Source organism: Neoarius graeffei, chromosome 8, assembly GCF_027579695.1.
Source record: "Neoarius graeffei isolate fNeoGra1 chromosome 8, fNeoGra1.pri, whole genome shotgun sequence".
Taxonomy (NCBI): Eukaryota; Metazoa; Chordata; class Actinopteri; order Siluriformes; family Ariidae; genus Neoarius; species Neoarius graeffei.
In genome coordinates this window covers 46,420,471-46,444,800 of record NC_083576.1, presented here as the reverse complement: position 1 = coordinate 46,444,800, position 24,330 = coordinate 46,420,471, and the positions used below count along the sequence as shown (strand labels likewise).

Sequence of the window (24,330 nt, the reverse complement as noted above, 5' to 3'; positions counted from 1 at the left end):
GGGGGGAGAAAAAAAAGGGAGTGGGATGAAAGCACATCATGGCAGGTGTCATGAATCTTTTTTTGCAATCTCACACCCCATGACATGTCTTCATTATACCGTATATACTGTTCAGGCCCACATATACTGTAGGCATGCATTACACTGCAGTCATTGTACTGTTAATAGAAATTAGGTAGCACAGGCTGTGAAAGAGTAAAACTGTACCTATGTAGGTCTGCCTTCTAAAGAACAGCTTTGTTTTGACATTTTATTTGCGATACCTAATCACTTTTAATGAACAGTGCTAATAAGGAAATAGCAAATATCAAAGCAAATCCTATGTTTTTAAGGAAATACTTCTCAGCTCGGTCTGAAACGTTTTATTTCTTTTTTTTTTTTAATTACTTGAATTAGATTCGTGTCTAACTGTAGAAGATGTAAGGAAGATTTACATCAACATAGCACATTCAAGGAAAATTGGAAACCAGTACAAATGAATACAAATGAGTCTGTGAAGATTCTCAATGATCCAGGTCATAGTAAACTGTGGGTGGTAGAAATGGGCAACTGGACTTGCTTGAAAATTCTTGAAAAGTTTCACCTCTCGTCCAAAAGGCTTCCTCAGTTCTGTCTGACTAATAGGGAGTATCAGATATTTATCTTCTCCTGAATCAGAATCAGAATTCTGATGACCGGCTCATCTAAGGTGACATGATGCCTCAATGACACGTTAGATGAGCTGGTCATCAGAATTCTGATTCTGATTCTGATCCAAGAGAAGATTTATCTGATACTCCCTATTAGTCAGACAGAACTGAGGAAGCCTTTTGGATGAGAGGTGAAACGTTTTCAAGAATTTTCAAGCAAGTCCAGTTGCCCATTTCTACCACCCACAGAATACAAATGAGCCTCCCTATAGCACTTTGCCTTTGATTAAGAGTTAAACAGAGAAAAGAACAATAGCAACATGAGGGGTTTTTTTGTGAATAGAAAGTGTGAGTGTTGCTCAGGTTCCATTGCTCAACAGCGATTTTCCTTGAATGAATAATTAATTTCTCTAGTCACCACAGATAACAATATCATGGTGTGTATGTGATAGTTAATGCTAACATGTCAGCTGTCAGGACAAAACAGCCGCATCTGCACTAAAAAAAAACAAACAAACAAACAAAAAAAACACAAAAAATTACTTTGTAGTAAGAATATGAATGTACTTTTTCTTCACAAAATTAACATGTAATTTGCAATAAACTTGACTTAATTTAAATGGTTAAATATTGTGCAAATAAAACAAACCAAGAGTTGCTGCTAAGTAAATTTTATTTATATAATTTGCACAAGAGAATTTAAATTAAGTGTGTAAATCTCAACACTGTAAAAAGTAAACATTATTTAAACATAATTTCTTGGTCTCATTTGGAAATGTCTGCTATCACAAATAATTTATCATCTTTCCTACTAAATGGCCAGTAACACTTTACATGGCTCCAAACAGAAATAGAACTCCACTGGGCTTACATCAGCCTTATATAAGACTGACATAATACAAAAACTGAACCTGGGAATACAAAATGACTACTAAACCAAGACACTAAAACCATACAACTGACTAACAAACAAACAAATGGTGAACCAAGAAAACACATGATTTTGAAAAAAAACATTTCATAATAATCATCATAACAATAATCTAAGGTCTTAAATGAAACACAAAATAATTGAAAACAACACATCCATAAATCTCAATGTTTCAGTCATGTAAAACATATCAAATTAAATTCAAAAACTGCCCCCACATTATATGACTGTATTAATGTCAGAGTAATGTATTGATACTCTACAGGACTATTAATTTCAACTGCATTCGACTGTTTTAATTTTGTCAATAAACATATGCAAAGGAAATAGCATGTGTGCAGCAAGCTCATGGTCCTCTTCTTGTCAGCATCTGTTGATTTACGCATACACAAGAGTCCAATTGGTTCAACTAAACATTATTTCATTTTTTTTCTAGTTTTAAGAACACTAGCAAAATAATAAAATAAATATACACTTTCTTTTATGTGGGTTTTAGCCACATATTTAAAGAAATTATAGCTACAGGGATAACTTTATGAGGGATAAAATTAGTTAATTGTTTAAAGTCTATTTTTCTGTAAAAGCTCTTGCAAAAATGCTTGTTAAAAGCGCTATACAAATAAACTGATGACTTAAAGCATTTAAGTAATTCTAATAATTCAATTTTGTCTGCAATTTAATGTAATGCTATAGTTTATTTTAAATTTAATATAGTAAGAATGTTTCTTTAACACAAATCCTACAGTTTAGTACATAGCCTTGATTAGGATTTTTTTTTCTTATTACTTTATTAGTCTTGCTTAATTTACTATACCATATACCATTTCTGCCATGTTCAACCTCCTCACGTGCTGTTGTATAAGACATTATAGCAGGCATCTCTATTTATTCTGTGCTTCGTAGTGTATAATTGTGGAGACATTTGGCCTCCGTTCATCCTTTGATGAATGTTTTCTTTGGAGCATGGCATCCTTCCAAACACTACAGTGAGCAAATGAGCACCTGTCTTTGGCAGAAGTGTTACCTCAGCAGTTAAGCTTCTAAAGGATCTCATAAATGGGAAATCCTTTCTGACTGCCAGAGAGCTGCTGTTGAGCCCTTGATCAAGGCTTTCATTTCTCAGCTCTTTAATTTGGATGGTGTTTTTTCCCCAGTCTAACATGTTTTGGATGAAAGCATCACTGGATTTTTCTAATGGGGACCTGCAGAGATCCTACTGAGCTTTTTCCATGTCCCAAATGGAGCTTCAAATAGAGTGGACAGAGAAACAAACTGACAAAAATCACACCAACTGTTTCCTGTTTAGACACAAAAAGCATCAGCCAACATCTTACTTTGGTTAGAAAAGTGTTTTCTTTTTATTTTGAATGTATTACCCTTTATAGATTTAATGTGTTTTCCATACCATTTTTTGCAACCATACCGTAGGTCTGCATTATGATCAACATAATCCCAACAAACAAACAAACAAACAAACAAATCACATAATTGTGAAATGCGAGCACAGAATATAATTTATGCATTGCAACCACAGAAAAGAGTAACACTGTTTACCAGAAACACAAAGTATCTCAACTATCTGCACAATAATTCCAATCTCTGTAATAACTACAGCCCTTTACATTAATGAAGCATTGCCTCAACATACCAGTTCATATGAAAAACAGCAACTCACATAGCACTCAAAAATGCTTACTATGCTGCAATTCATTGTCTTGGTCAGCCATTACAAATTTGTTACTGTGTATAAAATGTGCTCAGAACATGAGGCCACAAAGCAGCCAAGACTCCTTTGCCTTCATAAAAGACATGAATGAAGCTAGGAACAGAGAGTGAAGAAAGTACAAATGTGAAAGCGTAAATACTCCTGCGAAGCTCCTTAATTTTAAATTCGTGCATCAGAATGGAAGCTTGACTCTGAGAGCTGGTTTCCCAAACATGAGTTAAACACAGATTTTAGTTAATTTCCACTGTCAGTGGTGAGTTTTTTCTTTAAAAGTTAAGAATAGGCTTAAAATAGAAGTCATCAGTGAATCTTTCTTAAAGCCTGTATGCAGAGAGAAAATTAAAAGGCAGGCCAACATCCATCAGCGTTCTGCTCCATATACAGTCTGGGAGCATAGTTATAAAATGACACATACATCAGACTCTAAAATGAAACTGTCTTTCAGGTCACTCCCTCATCACATTTTTAGAAGAACAAGGCAGTTGAGGAATGTTCTTTGCAATAGACTGATGTAAAACGAATATTATATCAAAAGGATGTCTATACTGTAGCAACGCTTCAAAAATGCTTAGCTTTGGCTCTGTGCACAGTATAAATGAATGACAATACTATATTTGAAGGGCAGCAAAATGACATTCAAATGATGGGGGGGATAATTAAAAAGCTCTTTATCCATAGTAGCTTATCACGTTTTTGCTGATGCTCTAAAGTGCTCCTGATGAAACTGCAGATTCAGACACAGAACATATTCCAAAGTCAATCTTGGCACAAATGAGGTATGGCACCTTAAATGAGGCGTAGCAGCAATGCAAGGTTGTTGAGGTGAAAAAAACAAAACAGCAAGATAATCAACATGTTCAGTATGCTATGCTCTACTGATCAACAACAAATGTTCTGCCATTGTCCCGGTTATGACTTACATTAACATCAGACTATTTACATTATTAACAGATAGACAATCTGATATGTTTTTTTTTTTTTAACTAGGCTAAGCAAAGTTAATGGTGCAGGGAAATCAGCCATATTGTCCAATAGTTCTCGGTTCTATGTGCATTTATTTTTTTTAAACTTCAGCCCATACAACAGACGACTATCTGAAGTAGGCATTGCAACATATGAACCATATAATAATCTGTGCAAAATACCACATATTTCATGTAATCCTTTTTTTCCTGAAGGAAATAAGATAGGAGACAACATTATAGAACAGTAGTATGAACCAAAATATTGCACACTAACAGACAGAAGTAAACAGCTCTGTTAGACTGGCATGGCATTAACACAACTTTTTTTTTTTGTAAATTAACATGACCAAAAAGTGTCCCATCAGCATCATATTGCACAGCATATCTTTCTCTCTATATTATTTTCTCTCTATCAAAACATTTTGGATTTTTTTTAATATAAGAAAATCATTTCATGGGTAGTTGATTTTGCTGAGAGCAGTCTGAGAGTGCATTTTGGCAGTATGGCGCATCCCTGGTCAGTTGGGGGACGATGTCTGTGTAGTACCAGTCACATGCCTGAGGCTCCAAGGCCCATAGCGGCCGTGTGGCTCATGCATGGTAATGTCTGCACAGCTTTTGGGAAGTCATGGGCAATGATGCGGCCGTTCTCCCCACCGCTGCCGCTGCCACTCATCCGGGTCAGTGTGGTGCAGTGCATGGCATCATTGATGGATTGCTGGGATGAAGACAAGCAGAGTTAGACACAATATGGAGGTGTTGCATAAATGCTGGTTTGGAAAAGGATGCTAAAAGATAATACAGTATAAGCATTTGTTTAATGCCACATAAAATATAGGGAACAAGATGTTTGAATAGTTACTGCAGGGAGGGTTTTTTTTTTATAACAACATAATTTGTCAGTTTCTTCATAAAACTGCTTCACTGCTAAATCTCCTCTCTTAATGTAAAAGTCAGTATGTGAATCTGAAACATTCTGTCATATGTTTTAGAAACATTACCATTTCTTCAGCCACATGGCACAGTGAAACTTTGGAACAGATAAAGTGACTCCTGATCTCTAATCCCTACAGCTATATTATAAATATTGCAAGTCAGACAACTTCAAGCATATAGGGCCTTATTCAGAGTTGGCCATTTTTTTCTGTCAATTGCAATATAATGTAGAATATAAACAAGAGAAAAAGACTAATAGGATACAGCTGATGTTAATACCAGTGGTGAAACAGAAATTATTTTATGGAATAAATTGCTCAGCATTAAGAGCTCATGCACACAGATACTGTTTTTGTGCACTCTATTCACAACTCTGCACATTCACTTTTAAAGATACAATTAAAACATACAGAAAGCATGAAGTTTAGGAAGAGGTGAAAAATTTTCTGGCTGCTTTTGTGATTTAACAAAAAATTCATATGGTTATTTATTTCATGTTATAATTTGATAATTAATAATGGCATGTACAATTTTATGACCAGACACTGCTGATAGGAATGAAGCACATTCTCAATTTTCTACAACTGAGCAGCATTCTCCATCATATTTATCAAAGCTGTATAGAAATGAGTGCAGAGTTGACTGCATGGAATGACATTTGAATTAATCTGTGTTTCAGCATCAAAACAAGTGGCGATTTTGCAATAATGAATCAGCTTTGGGGCAGTGGTATAGATAATGGATGGATGGATGGATTAGCTTTAGATGTGCAGAAACAAGCCCTTCCATCCATCCATCCATTACCTGTAGACGCTTATCCTGTTCTACAGGGTTGCAGGCAAGTCGGAGCCTACCCCAGCTGACTATGGGCAAGAGGCGGGGTACACCCTGGACAAGTCACCAGGATATTGCATGGCTGACACAGAGACAAACAACCATTCACACTCACATTCACACCTACGGTCAATTTAGAGCCACCAATTAGCCTAACCTGCATGTCTTTGGACTGTGGGGGAAACCGGAGCACCCTGAGGAAACCCACACAGACACAGGGAGAACATGCAAACTTCACACAGAAAGGCCCTCGCCGACCGCTGGACTCGAACCCAGGACCTTCTTGCTGTGAGGCGACAGTGCTAACCACTACAACACTGTGCCGCCCAGAAACAAGCCCCTGCTCATTAATCCCTTATTTACATGTCATATAAATATAGAATGTTTTTTCCCCTTTGGACACAAGGAAAAATGCTATGGAACTTCATGTGTATAATTGTATGCATTATGTCCGAAGGGGTTATTTACCCTCAGATGCATCTAATTTACATGAAAGACACCCTAATTAATGCAAGTGGTGTGAGTGAGTTCTGATAAAAGAAAAACATTCAGCAAAGTACAGTTATTCAATAAGTAAACACGATGAGGGTAAAGAAAAAAAAGTTGACTTAGAGGTATTGATGTCGAGGTTGCTGTAAATAAAGTGTTAGTTAAGCATGGTCTGTTTCTAATAATGCTGTTTATGTCTTTTACTCAATCTGTGAAGAGCACAACTGTCTAAGATTCTGCATCCAGGTTAGATTCTTGCACACAAATGCACCTATTACTCAAATAAACAACTAAAGTTTCATGTCTGAGTCTTCTGATTCACATTTATAAATTGCATGTTGATACTAACACCCTTTACTTTAGCGCTAAATTTTAATTATATTTTAATACAGGTGCACAATTGTGATTATCAACTTCATTTGCTGTGTCTGTTACGCAGATGTTATGCACTATTTTAATTTATTATACTTGATATTAATTGTAATGATATTGATTATTTTACTGAAAGGCAATTGCCTTTGAGGACAGTCTGATCATACGGATGCACCAAAGATGAAAATTATAAAGAAGGAAACTGTGAGTGAAAGTTGGGTCTGCTTGTTTTATCAGAATTCACCACCATATGCAGCTTTGATTAATGTGATAGGTAATATTTTTTAATTGCTTTCATGGAGCTCTCAGTTCCCTTTAAGCAAACCTAGATTGCTTGATGCCAGCTAACACATTGTTTGATTGTATATTTCCAATCTGGAAATGATTTAATCAGAATACATTTCAGTGCACTGGGAGGACGAAGTTGCACACATGATGCAGACTAATTTGCTTGTTCAGAAAAATTCAGACACTTTCTTAATATGAAATATGAATGGCTATGAAATGTGAAACCTGTAATCAAATTAATAAAAAAATCTACATCTATTCTATTATAGTGTGTAATTCCTGTTTAAATATGTTAGGAATGTTATTTAGGATAATTGCCTGTAATAGAGTTATCAATCATAAGAAAGTACACTGAGCTATCTGTAGATGATGCTTTGCAATTGACAAAGTATTGAGAGAATGAAGATTTGCATTTTTTTAATTTAATGACTGATCTTCAGTAGATTAAGCTCAATTAAAACAAGCACAGTTTAAATCAGATCTCAAATAGTGATAGATTAGATCTTGATAAGATTTCTGAGAAAGCAGATAACATATTTAAGGACTTCTCAGTGGATGCCATATTTAGCAAGTCTTTGAGTGCCAAATTATGGGAAAGCAGACATGCTGTCTCTTTCTGAATAATGAGCAGTCATTAGTCGATATGGAAAAGCTATTTTTTGCAGTGAGAGTTGAACACGTTGCTTTACTGCATATGTTCTTTATTTGGAAGGGAACAAAGACTATGTTTTGTGCATTAACATGGCTGCTTTGTATAGCCAGACTAGTTAGAGCACAAAGGGGTGAGAAGGACAGAACCCAGGATAAATAAAAACACTAATATAAAGAGAATTAGAAAGTGAAAGAAAAGAGAGAACTACAGCAAAAACAGTGAGGAAGCAAAAGAGTGCAATGGCAGAGGGAAAAATCAGAAAGGCAGAGGGAATGTGAAAGAGGGAGAGAAGAGACAACATTATTCACAAAATGCAAATAGAGATAGGAGTGTGTGTGTGTGTGCGCGCGTGAGAGAGAGAGAGAGAGAAAGGGAGGTGGGAGCTTATTTAATTCCTGTTTGCCTAATAACTCTTTAAACCTGAACCATATGGCCACCATATAGGCTGTAACTGTGCAGCTCAGTGTAAGTGCCCTCTAAAGCAGGGCAAGCAGACACCTTCATCCTGCAAGACTCAGTCCTTGACTTGTAGCAGAATTCCACCAGTGCCACCAGCATGGCCAGGCCCAGGCCTCCGATTAGAATGTAAAAAACTCCAGCCACATTGCTGAGACTCAATGCACTTGTCTTATCCTATAGAAGGAAACAGAGTCACAGTTACAGTACATTAGGACAAGGAAGAAAGCTACCGTAGCACAAATACTATATAAGCATTTCACATTTGGACAACAGACACAAGCACACAATACATGCTCACATACAAAGTATACACCGTATACATTTACATACACAGACCATGATACATTCAGTTCTTCTTTCTTATGTATCACTCATACAAAAATATTCAAGAAATACACCATCCACAAAGCAATACTGATTAAACTGAACAGGTCAGAGATGTTATTAATGAATGAGAATTTTTGAATGAGCAAAGCTTCTAACAAATTATGCTTGAAGAATATACACCAGTCAGCCATAAAATAAAAAAAAAAAACTGACAGGTAAAATTAATAACACTGATTATCTCATTACAATGGCACCTGCCAAGGGGTGGGATATCTCATCTCATCTCATTATCTCTAGCCGCTTTATCCTTCTACAGGGTCGCAGGCAAGCTGGAGCCTATCCCAGCTGACTACGGGCAAAAGGCGGGGTACACCCTGGACAAGTCGCCAGGTCATCACAGGGCTGACACATAGACACAGACAACCATTCACACTCACGGTCAATTTAGAGTCACCAGTTAACCTAACCTGCATGTCTTTGGACTGTGGGGGAAACCGGAGCACCCGGAGGAAACCCACGCGGACATGGGGAGAACATGCAAACTCCACACAGAAAGGCCCTCGCCGGCCACGGGGCTCGAACCCAGAACCTTCTTGCTGTGAGGCGACAGCACTAACCACTACACCACCGTGCCGCCCGGGGTGGGATATATTAGACAAAAAGAGAAGAGTCAGTTCTCAAAGTTGATGTGTTGGAAGCAGGACAAATGGGCAAGTGTAAGGATCTGAGCGACTTTGACAAGGGCCACATTGTGATGGCTAGATGACTGGGTCTGAGCATCTCCAAAATGGCACATCTTGTGGCGTGTTCCTGGTATGCAGTGGTTAGCACCTACCAAAAGTGACCCAAAGGAGGACAACCGATGAACCATAACAGGGTGATGGGTGGCCAAGGCTCATTGTTTCGCACGGGGCATGAAGGCTAGGTCATATAGTCCAATCCCACAGAAGAGCTACTGTAGCACAAACTGATGAAAAATGTAATGCCGACACCTTTCTGTATTAGTCAGAACTTATGGCTGATTGGTATATGCATCTTCAATTTTATTTATTTAAGTTACTTATTTTGGTGGTTGCCACTATTACATATCAAATGGTTATATTTTATATATCCTTTGGTTATATTTTATAGAATTATAAATAGCTAATTATTTCAGTGTTGGATACTAATGAAGGTCAGTGTATAGTGGTTGTATAGTAAATGCTGAAATGGATTCTTATTCAAGGTTATTAAGGGTGATTATTATTAGGAGCAATCAAACCATAATGACATTGCTGCCAAACAGCCATTTATCAATCAAAATGTAAAAGGAGATCAGCTCATATGTGCTCTGTTGCTTGCTCAGCGTAATAATAGGGGGCTGTGTGTGTGTGTCACTTGTGTATGTCCTGCAGGTGTGTTGTGAGACAGGTGACCAAGGAACTTTAAAAAAAAAAAAAAAAGATGTTACTTTTCCATATGTTCCATCTTCAAATTTAATCCACTAGGCCTGTCTGGATAGCACTGTTTTCATGCTGACTTGCAATAACTAGACCATTATTTATACACTATATAGTTTTTTTTAAATTACTTTTAGTTAAACTACAGACAAAAAAATATAAGAAATTAAAATGAATGTGTAGAAGTGAAACTGCAACAAAATTCACTGCTGGTGCAGTGTAAAAATAACTTCTGAATGCAGTATATGATGTGCTTCTAATTAAATCCTAAATCAATTAACATAAATCTGTGTAAAAGCATGCATAAATGTGCGCCCTGAGGCTACTGCATTAGGTTTATGAATCTAATCATTTATGAGCTCATGATTTAATGCAACACTTAATAGCCCATAGAAGAATAAATGGAATGTGAGCCTACAGAGTAGTCTCATTCACAGTTTTTTTTATGTTTTTCCCCCACAGTATAGCAGATGCTTCTGCTGTTGAATGTGTATGAAATGAGAAAACGATAATGAAAACATTTTTACATCCTGTAAATAATTACTGTCATTTGTCTTTCATGTGAAAATCATAGCTCCATGCCGCAAATGAGAAGCGAGTGTTTTACTGGGACATACACCACTCGTATTTCATATTTTTCATACGAGCTACATCCTGGACATGGAGAATCAAAACCTTGACATAAATCTCTATATGTCACTTGTGAGGAAATCAATGAATTCTTTTGATAAATTGGGATACTTTTTGTTTGTGAATGTGTCAGAAAAATAATATCACATGTTGGCTTGAAGATATGAAATTTTGAATCAGAATCAAGTTTATTGCCAAGTACATTCTCACATACAAGGAATTTGCTTTGGTAATTGGTGCTTGAACAGTTAAGATAGACTAATTTAGGATTTATTGTATTGAAAAACTCACATTTTTCATCCAAAATACATCGCAAATCTGAGTGAAATATTTTCCGATATTTCACTTTGATGATGTCACTCCCAGTGCTTTCCTGCTGACTAGACATGCATTGTCAAAATGGTGAACTAGTTCAAAATTAAAATTATTTTGATTAACTTGCATGTTTTTTTGTGGATGTGACCATATAATATAAAGAAGATTACATGGTGGCATGGAGATATGAAGTTTATCTTCTCGTGTTGAAAATATTTTCACTCATTCACTTTGCTCACTCGTAAACATGTTCACCACTCGAAGATAAATTTCAGATCCTCACACAACTGTGTAATATTCTCTCTCTCCATATATATATATATATATATATATATATATATATATATACACACACACACACACACACACACACACACACACACACACACGGGATGCTTTAACCAATAATATAATAATATAAAATAATATAATAAAATGATACACCAATCGGTATTAAGTCAAATGTTTAAGTGTTTCGTACTATTTAACAATACTTTTTAAGACACATGCAAACACATATACACACAAATGCACATTTTAACAGTAAATGATCTGCATCAATACTCCTAGCCATAATCCCTTGCTCCCTGCTGATATTACTTCAGGCAACCGGCAGGCTGAAAACATTCTGCTTTGTTTTATCTGCCCAAACAGGGTCAAATCAGACCTCTGTCTGCTCTGTATGAAACATCCGATTTCTAAAAACCTTTTTTTGTCTCAAAAAGCATGTATTGAGCTCAGCCTTTTGGCAGTTTTTGGCCAGAGTGTTGGCTCAGTGTGGGCTTGCCGGTTCCCTGTGGTGCTTGATTTTACTGACTGTGTTTGTCACATCAGGGCTGACCTTTGCATCACTTCCCCCACTGCCGCACTCGCCCTTGTCGTACCACCATTTGTTTTTCAATTTGTCCAACAGGCCCTGCTCATTCAGTTTCAACACTGCCAGGTTGACTCGATTTCTTGAAACAATAAGACAACAATGTGGTCAGACATGTACAGGTACAGTCATTACTCACTGTTCAGCAAGGCTTTGACATGTTAATTAATTAACTATAGACTACAATGGTGTTGATCATGGTGTTTTGTGAAAAATGAGACAGAAACAATATATTAGCTCAGCCATAGATTTGCTTAGTCATTGTTTATACAGTCATGTGGGACTTTTCTCAACATATTTAAACAAGCAAACATTTCACTCTCTTTGATACAATGCGGACAGATAAAGCTAATATAATCCAACAAATGACACATAAAATTGGCATTTTGTAGTCATTTTAATAATTTAAATTTAAAAAATGAGTCAAAAAAAGTAAGGATACCCTGGAAAAGCAAGGGTGTACTTCTGAAGCCAAGGGTGTACTTACTTTCTCCATAGAAAAATACTACATCTATTGATATTTTTGTTTAATAAATGATTGAAAGAGCTCATTTTCCTTGTTGTGTTGTTCATCTTTGGCTACATCCACACAACAACGGCAACGAGATGTTATTTAAAAATATATCGCGTCCAAATGGGCAACAATCAGTAAAATATCAGGTCCATATGGCAACGCAACGCTTGCTGAAAACGATGCAATGCACATGCCACACCTCTAGGGGCGCTGTAAGACGGTCCCTTCGGAGACACCAGAACAATAGAAGAAGTAACGACGCATGCGCATAAACTATTATGCGCGAGACTTCATATTAGCCACAAAGTCAGGAAAATCTGTTTGTAAAATTACATTATAATGACCAAATACAATGAAAAGTATTTTTCCAGTCTCACCTGTGAAAGGTAATCCCATGTGATCTCGTTTGGACAGAAAACCTGTTGGTACAGTTAAACGCAGCTAATCTTTATTCTCCGCTTTGACCTCTCCAATATGGCGGCGAGGATGACGTATGATTCTACGCGGAAGGCAGCGTCTTCAATGGTCCGGAATAAATTGAATGATACACATTGATGGATTAATTTGTTGTTTCTCACCTGTGAAAGGTAATCCCATATGATCTCGTTTGGATGGTAAACCTGTTGGTACAGTTAAACGCAGCTAATCTTTATTCTCCGCTTTGACCTCTCCAATATGGCGGCGAGGATGACGTATGATTCTACGCGGAAGGCGGCGTCTTTAATGGTCCGGAATAAATTGGATTAATTTGCTCCTCTACGCCCTTTTTGAGGAATGTATTGTCGGACTTAAATCAACATCTGAAGAGGTGAGATCGCTCCTTTTTTCCCCTATTTTTGCTGGCGGGATTGCACCATTACACAATAAATATTCACAGTGAAAATATTTTGTAAGCGCGTTTCATGAACCAAGTTATAGGATTTGTTGACAACTCGCATCGCAATGAGATCATTGGCACTACTGGTGTTAAGAATCAGACCATTTCATAAATGAATATTTTGCTGTAGAGCTGCAGTGTTTGTACAATTGCATGTTTTTGCTTCACTATGACTGTCACTATTCTGCTTCTTGCATTACTACTGTGAACTAACACTGAACATAATAATAATAATAATAATAATATCCAAGCTCGTGTTTCACTCTCACTAGTGCTCTGTAAGGCTTTTTCCTGGTGATATTCGTTACACTTCTACCCGGCGTGAAGCACTCACAGTCATGTGGTTGTGACGTCATCGTAAACAAATCCGTTCTACTCATCCAGACGACTTCACAACGGCAACGTTGCCAGATCTTTCCACTCTGGAACCCGTTCTCAAAAAGATTGCGTTTTGGGCACCCAAAACGCCGGTGCCGTGTGGATGCCAGGCCTAAACGATAAGCAATTGTATCGGAGTCACCTGAATCCGTTGCCGTGTGGACAGGGCCTCAATCTGTCGGCACTGAATCAAAAGGATGAAATGTTTGCTTGTTTAAATATGTTGAGAAAAGTCGACAATTTCCATAGGATGTACTTATTTTTTCACATGACTGTATGCTTACAGTCACTGATTTTCCCCTTTAATGATTCAAAAAATAGTCCAGGTTATGGTGATCTGAACTTAAATAAAAAAACACTGGTTAAAATGTGCTTATTGTTCCCTTACAATCAGAGATGAAGTAGCAGTTGTTTAGAGTTAACTATACTAGCTTAACATTATCTCTGTAATACCCATAGCACCATTCAAAGGAAAATGCTACTAATTCTCCAAAATGTCTTCAATGTTTATCAATCTCAAACCCATTCATCATTGTCCTGCACACAATTCACAGTTCAAAGGCACAGACTGATATGGCACATTATATACTGAGGTGGTCAGCAATGTAAATAAACATGGTCTGTGCCCCTCTGCAGAGAGTTAATTTATCTCTTCTGTGGAGCTTGGCAAAAAAAAAAAATGTAGAAGTATAAACTGAATTCCAGTAAAACAGCATTTACTTTACTTACTATCTCGGAAACAGCATACTAAGTAAGCATTATTATGGCTATAAACAAGTATATTCAATAAATTAGTCTCACTGATGGATTGTGGGATGTTAAATAATAACTCAAAATAAATTCTTAAGTCAAAATAATGTTATATTCACTCAAAATAATTTTAAAATAATGAGATAATTTTAAATGCTGACATAATATCTTGAAATAATGAATTATTCAATAAAAATGAGGTTTAAATAACAACATAGCACTCCCCCCTTTCTGGTTTAAGGCTACTGTAGTATTACATTTGACAACAAGAAAAAAGTGTCCTGCTGTTTATGTGCACATTTTCTATCCCATTTCGCCCCCAGCTTTAAAGGTTAGTGCTTGTGTATTAAGGTAGTGGTCTAGATGCTTCTGAAAAGCCCCATCTTGGACACCACTATGTAAGAAAACTGACAACAATGGAGTGGAGGCATGAAATACATGTAGGTAATTCACATGATTTCAATATGGTGCTCATAAACTTGAATTAAGAACTGCATACCCTATCTCTGAATACAAGTAATTTTCCCTAAACATTGTGCCTTTTGGAGCTGAGTTGCCAGCTTTGAATATGGCCCATAGATTGGATACTGTTAAAACAGTAGGTACACATTTATGCATGAACCCCCATTTTAGCTCTAAACAGTTCAAACCAAAAAGTTTATCTGAGTTTATCAGCAAAGAGTGATGAAGGTCTGGCAGAGTGTGTCTCACGCAATCTATAGTTCTGATAAAATGGCCCTAAAAGGAGCATGCTAACTGTCTCTCCATCCATCACAGCAGACATGTGCAGATTCATTTATCAGACTCTGTACCTCTTGCTGAAGCAGTGACAACTGTAAAACAATGCATAAAAACACATTTCTCCTTTGCATGGCATGCTGAAAACAGTTTTTTTTACATCCTATAGCCAATGTCATTTTTCCTTTGTCTCTCATTCCATGTTCAAATTTCTATAAGGTGACCTAAATATAACAGTACAATCGCTAGGAGGTCATTCCCCCAAGGAGTTTTTCTTATTAGAAAGAGGTAGAGTTTATTGAAGTTATTTTAGCAGCTCTAAATTGCCCTTCTGAGCCCCTTTTGCACTGAACTGGATATAATATCAGATCTGTATTAATGTCTTAGTGGTATGAGATAGTGCTATAAATTGAATGACACTGAGACACTCATGTCGTCGAAGTGTGTATATAGTATACGTATCAATATCTTAATGTCACTCATAACTTGCATCTAGTGCTGTCAAGCGATTAAAATATTTAATCGCGATTAATGTCGCGACTGTCATAGTTAACTCGCGATTAATCGCAATTTAATCGCACATTTTTGTCACATGAAAAACCATTGTAATTCTCTTATCAGCATAAAAAAGTGAATGGGCTTGCTCACCATTCGAACTACGGGGGTACACGGGGGATCCGAGATCCCCTGAAACAGACATGAGATCCCTTGAAAACATGATTTGGGAAATGTTGGGGGGTCTCTAAAATATTGGCAAAATGATGTTTATTGACATAGCAATCATGTGTAACGGAAAGCATTTGCATATCCGAAGTGAGCGCGCGATCGGAGATCCGCGCTCTGAGACAAGCGCAAGCACCCCCCCCAAGGGAAAATAAGGGAGCCCCCCGAAAATATCGGCATAGTTCGAACACTGGTTGTACCAATGTTTTTTTTTTATTGCAGAGCATAACACGTCTTGTCACAGCCACTGCAAAGTGGAGCTGGAGCCGCCGATGGGAAAACGAAACCTAAAGCCGAGCACAGTGGCTCTTCGGGGGAGGGCAGAGGACTCTGGCTGTGCGGGGCGTGGCATCATGTCACAGAGCGTTAATCTCGCGATAAAAAAAATTATCGCCGTTAAAATTGAGTCAAGTTAACGCGTTAATAACGCGACATTTTTGACAGCACTACTTGCATCAGATTCAAATGGAAACATAAGAATTAAATAAGAAGTAAGGAAGGGGAAAGAAGATTGGTAATCACTAAAGCTACAGTATACCTTAGCTTTAGTGCATCACTCAGTTAGCTTGAACTGAATGATGCGTGTTCAGTGTTTGAATACAGGACACTAGTGTTGATTGCCAGAGTGCTGACCATAAGTGCTTTCTGAACAGTATGCCACCCCTTCTTATGCAAGCACTTGAGATAAATTCTCAAAAACCCTAGCTCTTGGTGAGAGTTGCATGCATTCTGGGCTGATTCATGCACGCGCGCACGCACGCACGCACGCACGCACGCACACACACACACCTCATCCACCCACACACGCCACTGTGCTGCATGATGATGGAAACTACAGTGGTGCTTGAAAGTTTGTGATCCCTTTAGAATTTTCTATATTTCTGCATAAATATGACCTAAAACATCATCAGATTTTCACACAAGTCCTAAAAGTAGATAAAGAGAACCCAGTTAAACAAATGGGACAAAAATATTATACTTGGTCATTTATTTATTGAGGAAAATGATCCAATATTACATATCTGTGAGTGGCAAAAGTACGTGAACCTCTAGGATTAGCAGTTAATTTGAAGGTGAAATTAGAGTCACATGTTTTCAATCAATGGGATAACAATCAGGTGTGAGTGGGCACCCTGTTTTATTTAAAGAACAGGGATCTATCAAAGTCTGATCTTCACAACACGTTTGTGGAAGTGTATCATCGCACGAACAAAATAGATTCCTGAAGACCTCAGAAAAAGCGTTGTTGATGCTCATCAGGCTGAAAAAGTTTACAAAACCATCTCTAAAGAGTTTGGACTCCAACAATCCACAGTCAGACAGATTGTGTACAAATGGAGGAAATTCAAGACCATTGTTACCCTCCCCAGGAGTGGTCGACCATTAAGGATCACTCCAAGAGCAAGGCGTGCAGTAGTTGGCGAGGTCACAAAGGACCCCAGGGTAACTTCTAAGCAACTGAAGGCCTCTCTCATATTGGCTAATGTTAATGTTCATGAGTCCACCATCAGGAGAACACTGAACAACAATGGTGTGCATGGCAGGGTTGCAAGGAGAAAGCCACTGCTCTCCAAAAAGAACATTGCTGCTCGTCTGCAGTTTGCTAAAGATCATGTGGACAAGCCAGAAGGCTATTGGAAAAATGTTTTGTGGACGGATGAGACCAAAATAGAACTTTTTGGTTGAAATGAGAAGCATTATGTTTGGAGAAATGAAACACTGCATTCCAGCATAAGAACCTAATCCCATCTGTGAAACATGGTGGTGGTAGTATTGTGGTTTGGGCCTGTTTTACTGCATTTGGGCCAGGACGGCTTGCCATCATTGATGGAACAATGAATTCTGCATTATACCAGCAAATTCGAAAGGAAAACGTCAGGACATCTGTCCATGAACTGAATCTCAAGAGCAGGTGGGTCATGCAGCAAGACAACAACCCGAAGCACACAAGTCGTTCTACCAAAGAATGGTTAAAGAAGAATAAAGTTAATGTTTTGGAATGGCCAAGTCAACGTCATGACCTTAATCCAATCGAAATGTTGTGGAAGGACCTGAAGCAAGCAGTTCATGTGAGGAAACCCACCAACATCCCAGAGCTGAAGCTGTTCTATATGGAGGAATGGGCTAAAATTCCACCAAGCCAATGTGCAGGACTGATCAATAGTTACCGGAAACATTTAGTTGCAGTTATTGCTACACAAGGGGGTCACACCAGATACTGAAAGCAAAGGTTCACATACTTTTGCCACTCACAGATACAGTATGTAATATTGGATAATTTTCCTCAATAAATAAATGACCAAGTATAATGTTTTTGTCTCATTTGTTTAACTGGGTTCTCTTTATCTACTTTTAGGATTTGTGTGAAAATCTGATGATGTTTTCGGTCATATTTATGCAAAAATATAGAAAATTCTAAAGGGTTCACAAACTTTGAAGCACCAGTGTACATGCTGCAGTCTTGTAATGTGTTACGAAATGGAAAATTATTTTGCCACTTGTATACTATCAATTAAATGGCTAAGAACATTAACATTAACAGTTAAAAAAACAAAAGTATCTTCACAGTTAAATTGTGGAATTAAAACATCGGACACATGCTGCATTGATAGACAGAATTCATAGGCTCTTGGTAGCAGAACATGTTTTAATAACTATCAGTTCCTATTCTAGCTGATTCTTATGGATGGGCATCAGTCTGTCAGTTTGTAGGCTATTAATTCATTATTAAAAGCTTGTATCAAGATAGACATAGTTGTCATGGTTATATTTATAATTTGTAATCCTCTTTACATTGTTTAATTTAATGTTTTGATCATTATATATTAAATGGAAATTAAATCAATAAAAGTATACAGCACACCACAAAGTTCATTTACTGCAATCCAAACAGTGCAGTGATTGAGATTCAATGAGCAGTAATGCTACTACTATGTTTAATGTAGCTGTATTAGTACTACTACTACTAGTCATGGGCTGATTGAAGAAATGTCTTCAAGATTAACATTTTGTTTCCTTATCTTACTAGTAGTATTATTACTGCTACTGTAGTCCACACAGTGTGCACAAAAGATGAAATAGTGCTGTACTTTACCTGAGTGGCGATCCTTTTGGTGTCGCAACACCATAACCCTTAGAGTCCAAATTCCCGCCCACTTTCATGGTATCACAGGGTTTGCGTTGTTCAATATATTCATTCATGGTGGACTCCAGCAGATAGGCATACTTTCCTTTAGACTTCCTAACTCTAATCACTCCTTCATCAGTGGTCTTCACAAACACAGATGGATCGGCTGACTTCATATAGGACCACATCTTTTCAAACACCGCGATCTTCGACCGCTACAGAAAAAATTAGTCTGACTAAGAAGGATTTTCACATGTGGGATTATATAGTGATACACAGGGTTTAAAATGGCAACTTAACATTAATAATTGTCACTTAAATTTTCATCCTATCCATACATTAACAAAGAAAATAAAGCAGAAAAATAAAGGTCCACAAATTACAAAACGTATACAGTGGTACAAGACAATGAAATAAACATTTCAGGAAAGGTGCCTATCCAATGTTATCACAAACATATTACACCTTTCATGGTTTCAACAGATGATAAACCTTATGAATTGCAATGAAATTCACTTACTTACCCTAAAGAACTCTTTGGTTGAGCCAGCATCGAGTGTACCATAAGCGATCTCAGTCTGCTTGGCTAAGTCTTCAGCACTCTCGATAGGAGAGACCATCCTCTCCACAGTGAGGAAGGCTGCCAGGTTAGCTGTGTAGGATGAAATGATGATGAGGGTGAAGAACCACCAGACACCACCCACGATCCGGCCTGAGAGAGATCTTCAAATGAAACATACACAACACAAATATGCTTTTCTTAGTTAAAGCCTTGTATCAAAATGTCAGTTGTCAATACAGGTTACATAACTCATCATGTGCTATTGTCAGAGTTGAATAAAGCCTGCATAGTGAGGAGTTAATGCTGAAATTGTACAACTTGGTACTCAAAGCTCAGATGTAACTACAGGCTTGGACACTGTTAGGACAGGTGGCTCTGAGTTGTGCACATGGGGTGGAGTTTAACCCAAACAGAGATGTGTTTCCTTTATATGAGACTTTGGCTTTAAACATAAGTCTGTTTTTTCTTGGACAATATTAGCTTGAGGAACTCATTCATTACAAGAGGGAATTGACTTCTGTATGGATAGAAAAAGATGTCAAATAGAGTGGTTTTATTAGTGCTTTATTTATCTCAATGGTTGATGTAAGATATATTCTTCACCATTAATTGCACTGATAGCTGCACCTTATAGCGGAGCTCCCCGCACACAAAGCACATGGAATGCAACCCCATACTAAAGAGAATATGGTAATGCATCAACCTGATTTTTGATGGCTTTTGACCGTACAGTGTCCATATGTATGAATGTACATGTGTATAACGAATGTGTACCACCACAGGGTACCTGATTGTAAGTACAAGGCAATGTATCTCATAAACACTTGGCCATCAGACAACAAAATTTGTATCTTTACTGACATAAGGCTAGATGGGTTTTTATCCAGTGCTTATTTTTATTTTTAATTTAAAAAATAACATGGGATTATTTACTAACACATTTTATGGAAAATATTCAAACAATTGCATATAAAACTCATTAAAACAGTTTTATTAGTCCACTAGCTTGTTGGATAGTTGACAGTTTCATGTAAGGGCGGTAGACGGATGTAAGTGCAGGAAGAGTTTTATTGAAAGCACACTAGCAAACAGATCCAAAACACAGACAAAGGCAGAGTTGAAAAACAGGCAGTGGTCGAGTTAGGCACAGACAGGATATCGGAGGTAATACAATACTCACAGTCCATAAACACAAACAGCATCAAAACCAGAAAAGCGAGACAAAATATCAGGCTTGGTAATGTCAGATGCACGGTACAGAGCATATACTCCACAAAGTCTGTGTGTTACTGTGAGTCTTTATATGTATGCACTATGATCTAATCAAGGACAGGTGCATGGTAATTAGTCCTAATGGCACTGTGTGCATGCAAATGCATGTGGACACGAGAGATGTAATCAGACAACTCTTTGACATATCAAGTTTGATATTCAATCATAACTATAGTAATGATGTAACATGAAAGCGTTGGTTTACTGCTGTCCACCAGACACCCAGCAGAGTCACACCATAATTAATGTCATGGTGTTGTTTCAGGAGCACGGCATGCGGTGTCAAAGAAAGGAATAAATATGTATTCATCACTGTAATGCATATCTCATTACTGGTATCACTGTCAGAAGACAATGCAGCAATTTACTGATGCAAAATACACTACAGTACACAATTTGATAGTTCATATGCTATAATACTATTATTCTATTCAGGTTGATTTTATGCCCTTGGAAATATTTTGCTCATACACTCATTGGGAGCTTCACATTTAGGCAATGCCCATATATATATCCATCCATTATCTGTAGCCGCTTATCCTGTTCTACAGGGTCGCAGGCAAGCTGGAGCCTATCCCAGCTGACTATGGGAGAGAGGCAAGGTACACCCTGGACAAGTCGCCAGGTTATTGCAGGGCCGACACATAGACACAAACAACCATTCACACTTACGGTCAATTTAGAGCCACCAATTAACTTAACCTACATGTCTTTGGACTATGGGGGAAACCGGAGCACCCGGAGGAAACCCACGCGGACACGGGGAGAACATGCAAACTCCACACAGAAAGGCCCTCGCCGGCCCCGGGGCTCGAACCCAGGACCTTCTTGCTGTGAGGCGACAGCGCTAACCACTACACCACCGTGCCGCCCCATATATATATATATATATATATATATATATATATATAGAGAGAGAGAGAGAGAATAAAAAGTCTCTGTCAGCCAACAACCAGTCTGTCCAAAAGGATCCAAAGGATACCATGGGTCCCAGCAGTGTAGATACAGATAATGTAGAATAAAAACATTTCACTCTGACACCCAACTTTTGAACATTATTAAAAATTTATTCTCGACAAACGTTTCGGCCTTCAACCTTCTTCAGTGTCAAAAAAACAACATGGTGCTATGGGCGTGGTCTTATATATACAATTTTGTGAATTCTATACACTTCAAAATAAAAGACAAAGAAAAAATAAACTATTAATTACACAATTTAATAATTCAATATTATTAAAATTTATTAAAAAGAATGTGATTTTTAGATTTATATTCTTTTCGCTTGTTTAACCCATAAGGGGCTAAAGTAAACAATTGCAACATCCAGTATGCTTCCCTATTTAGAAGCACGTTGTCTAAACTATCTTGAGCAGCGTTAATTATTGTTTCTATAAAAATGAATTCAAAATCATTCAAATTATGGGGAGACTGATTAAAATGTTTGGCTACTTCACATGTTTTTTTTTGTTTTGTTTTTCATACTAGATTTATGGTTACGAAAACATACTTTAAACTCCGTAGTACAAGAGCCAACATATTGGAGATTACATTTACGGCAAGTTGCTAAATATACTGTATTGTGGGAAGTACAAGAAAGATGTTGGCGAATTTTGTATTTCCTTCCGGTTACGGAGCTGACAAAAAATTTGACTCTGCGAAAAAGTTATTACATAAATCGCATTTTTTGCTACACCTAAAGCAACCTTGTTCACGCCCTTGATTATTGACTTCTGTGTCATCACGCTTGAGTTTAGAAGGCGCCAGAATATCCTTAAGATTTTTCGGCCTTCTAAAAGCCGAAATAATACTACCCTCTGGAAATACTTCTTGCATTAAAGTAGAGGAATGCAAAAAGCTGAGATTGTTCCGCAAAATCTTACCAATATCTGGAAGGTTAGGGTTAAAGTCAATAAGCAAGGGCATAACCTTACGCTCAGGCTTAATTGCCCCAGGCTTAAGTAACTCACTCCTAGGGAGAGAAGCTACTTGATCAAATTTACCAGAGACCAGGTTAGGGTCATAGCCTTGATCTACTAAATACTTCTTGTATTCCGAATTTCTGCGGTTAAGAAAGCCCTCATTAGAACAGTTACATTTGAGACGCAACACAACGCTATAGGGGATAGCGCGCTTGCAATGCTCAGGGTGACAACTAGTGGGGGGGAGATAGAGGTGACTGTCGGTAGGTTTCGAATAGACATCTGTCTGAATGAAACCATCAACTAGGTGCAGGGTCAGGTCTAATACGTTGAGCTTTTGCTCAGAAAAAAACAATTCAAATTTGATGGTAGGGTACAACCTGTTAATGTAATCCGTAAATTCATGTAATTTATCCTGACCATGCACCCAGATGTCGACTATGTCATCTCTATAGCGCAGCCAAAGCAAGGGTTTGATCGCATAACCATTTTTAGCTAGGTTATCAATCTCACCCATAGCTATATCCGCGTAGCTGCAGGCGTTCTTGGGGCCCATAGCAGTACCCATGCATTGCAAAAAATTAAACTGAACAAATTGTGAGTTATTGTGTAAAAGGCAAATTTCTACTGCTTCCAAAAGGCATTCCGTAGAGGGCTGCAGGACTGTTCTTGAATCAAGGGCTTTCCTAACCACAGTTAAACCTAATGTATTGTCTATATTGGGGAACATAGAAATTACATCCCATGATACTAGTAGGGTATCTGAGGGAAAAGGACCCGCCTTATTGATATTTTCAATTTTGTTAAGCAAATCAGTAGTATCCTTAACAAATGATGGTAGCCCTTGGGCAAGAGGCTTCAAATGGAACTCGGTAAAGGCAGATAGTCTCTCTATAGCCGTGCCACAGCACGAAGTAATCAGACGTAGTGGGTTATCCGGTTTATGGGTTTTAACATTACCGAAGGCCACACCTGGTTTGGCCTTGATGTCTATAACCCACTGGGCTATATCAAGACTAATCTGGCCTTCACCGTGCCATTTCTCCCCCCATTCTTTAACCTTCCTTAAATGTAGATCTGTAGGATCGAAATTAAGCTCCTTATAATGAAGGGGATTCTGTAATTGTCCCAGCATCTTACTAGAATATTCAGACTTATCAAGCATTACAAATCTAGAACCTTTATCTTGTATCCGAATAATTCTATGGTTATCCAATTTGAGTTCCTTTAGCGCTAATCGCTCTCCCTTAGATAGATTGTCCTTAGGTTTTCTAAAGTTCTTAGGATTAAATGTACCTTCCTTGACTTTAGCGAGAAAGAGTTACAGCTCAGGATGACTGGAGGTAGGTGGATTCCACGTGCTCTTCTTAGGAACTGGGAACTCCTTAGTGTGAACATCCTCAGGGTCTGCACTTTTCTTTATTGTGAAAGAACACTTTCAACCTCATCCTCCTTTCAAAGTTGTCCCAGTCCTCCTGGACCTTGAGCCAGTTGACATCCTTCGGAGTAGGGCAGAATGCTGGACCCTTTTGTAACAACTTCGCTTGTTCTTCCATCAGTGGCTTCTCACTTTTTTCTTTGTCTTTTATTTTGAAGTGTATAGA

General features: G+C 37.8%; 1 protein-coding gene across 5 annotated transcripts in view; it reads right to left on the bottom strand.

Annotated features, from left to right (window-relative positions):
* Positions 1–2,894: 2,894 nt before the first annotated feature.
* gria1a (glutamate receptor, ionotropic, AMPA 1a) overlaps positions 2,895–24,330 on the bottom strand; it is a 342,037-nt gene continuing 320,601 nt past the window's right edge. For all 5 annotated transcript variants that reach the window (XM_060927686.1, XM_060927687.1, XM_060927688.1 and 2 more), the window contains 5 exons: positions 19,498–19,696; positions 18,941–19,188; positions 11,834–11,948; positions 8,321–8,455; positions 2,895–4,969 (listed from right to left, as the gene is read on the bottom strand). In XM_060927686.1, coding sequence (XP_060783669.1) covers positions 4,802–4,969; positions 8,321–8,455; positions 11,834–11,948; positions 18,941–19,188; positions 19,498–19,696 — 865 coding nt within the window. In that variant the 3' untranslated portion in view covers positions 2,895–4,801. The remainder of the gene's footprint in view (positions 4,970–8,320; positions 8,456–11,833; positions 11,949–18,940; positions 19,189–19,497; positions 19,697–24,330) is intronic.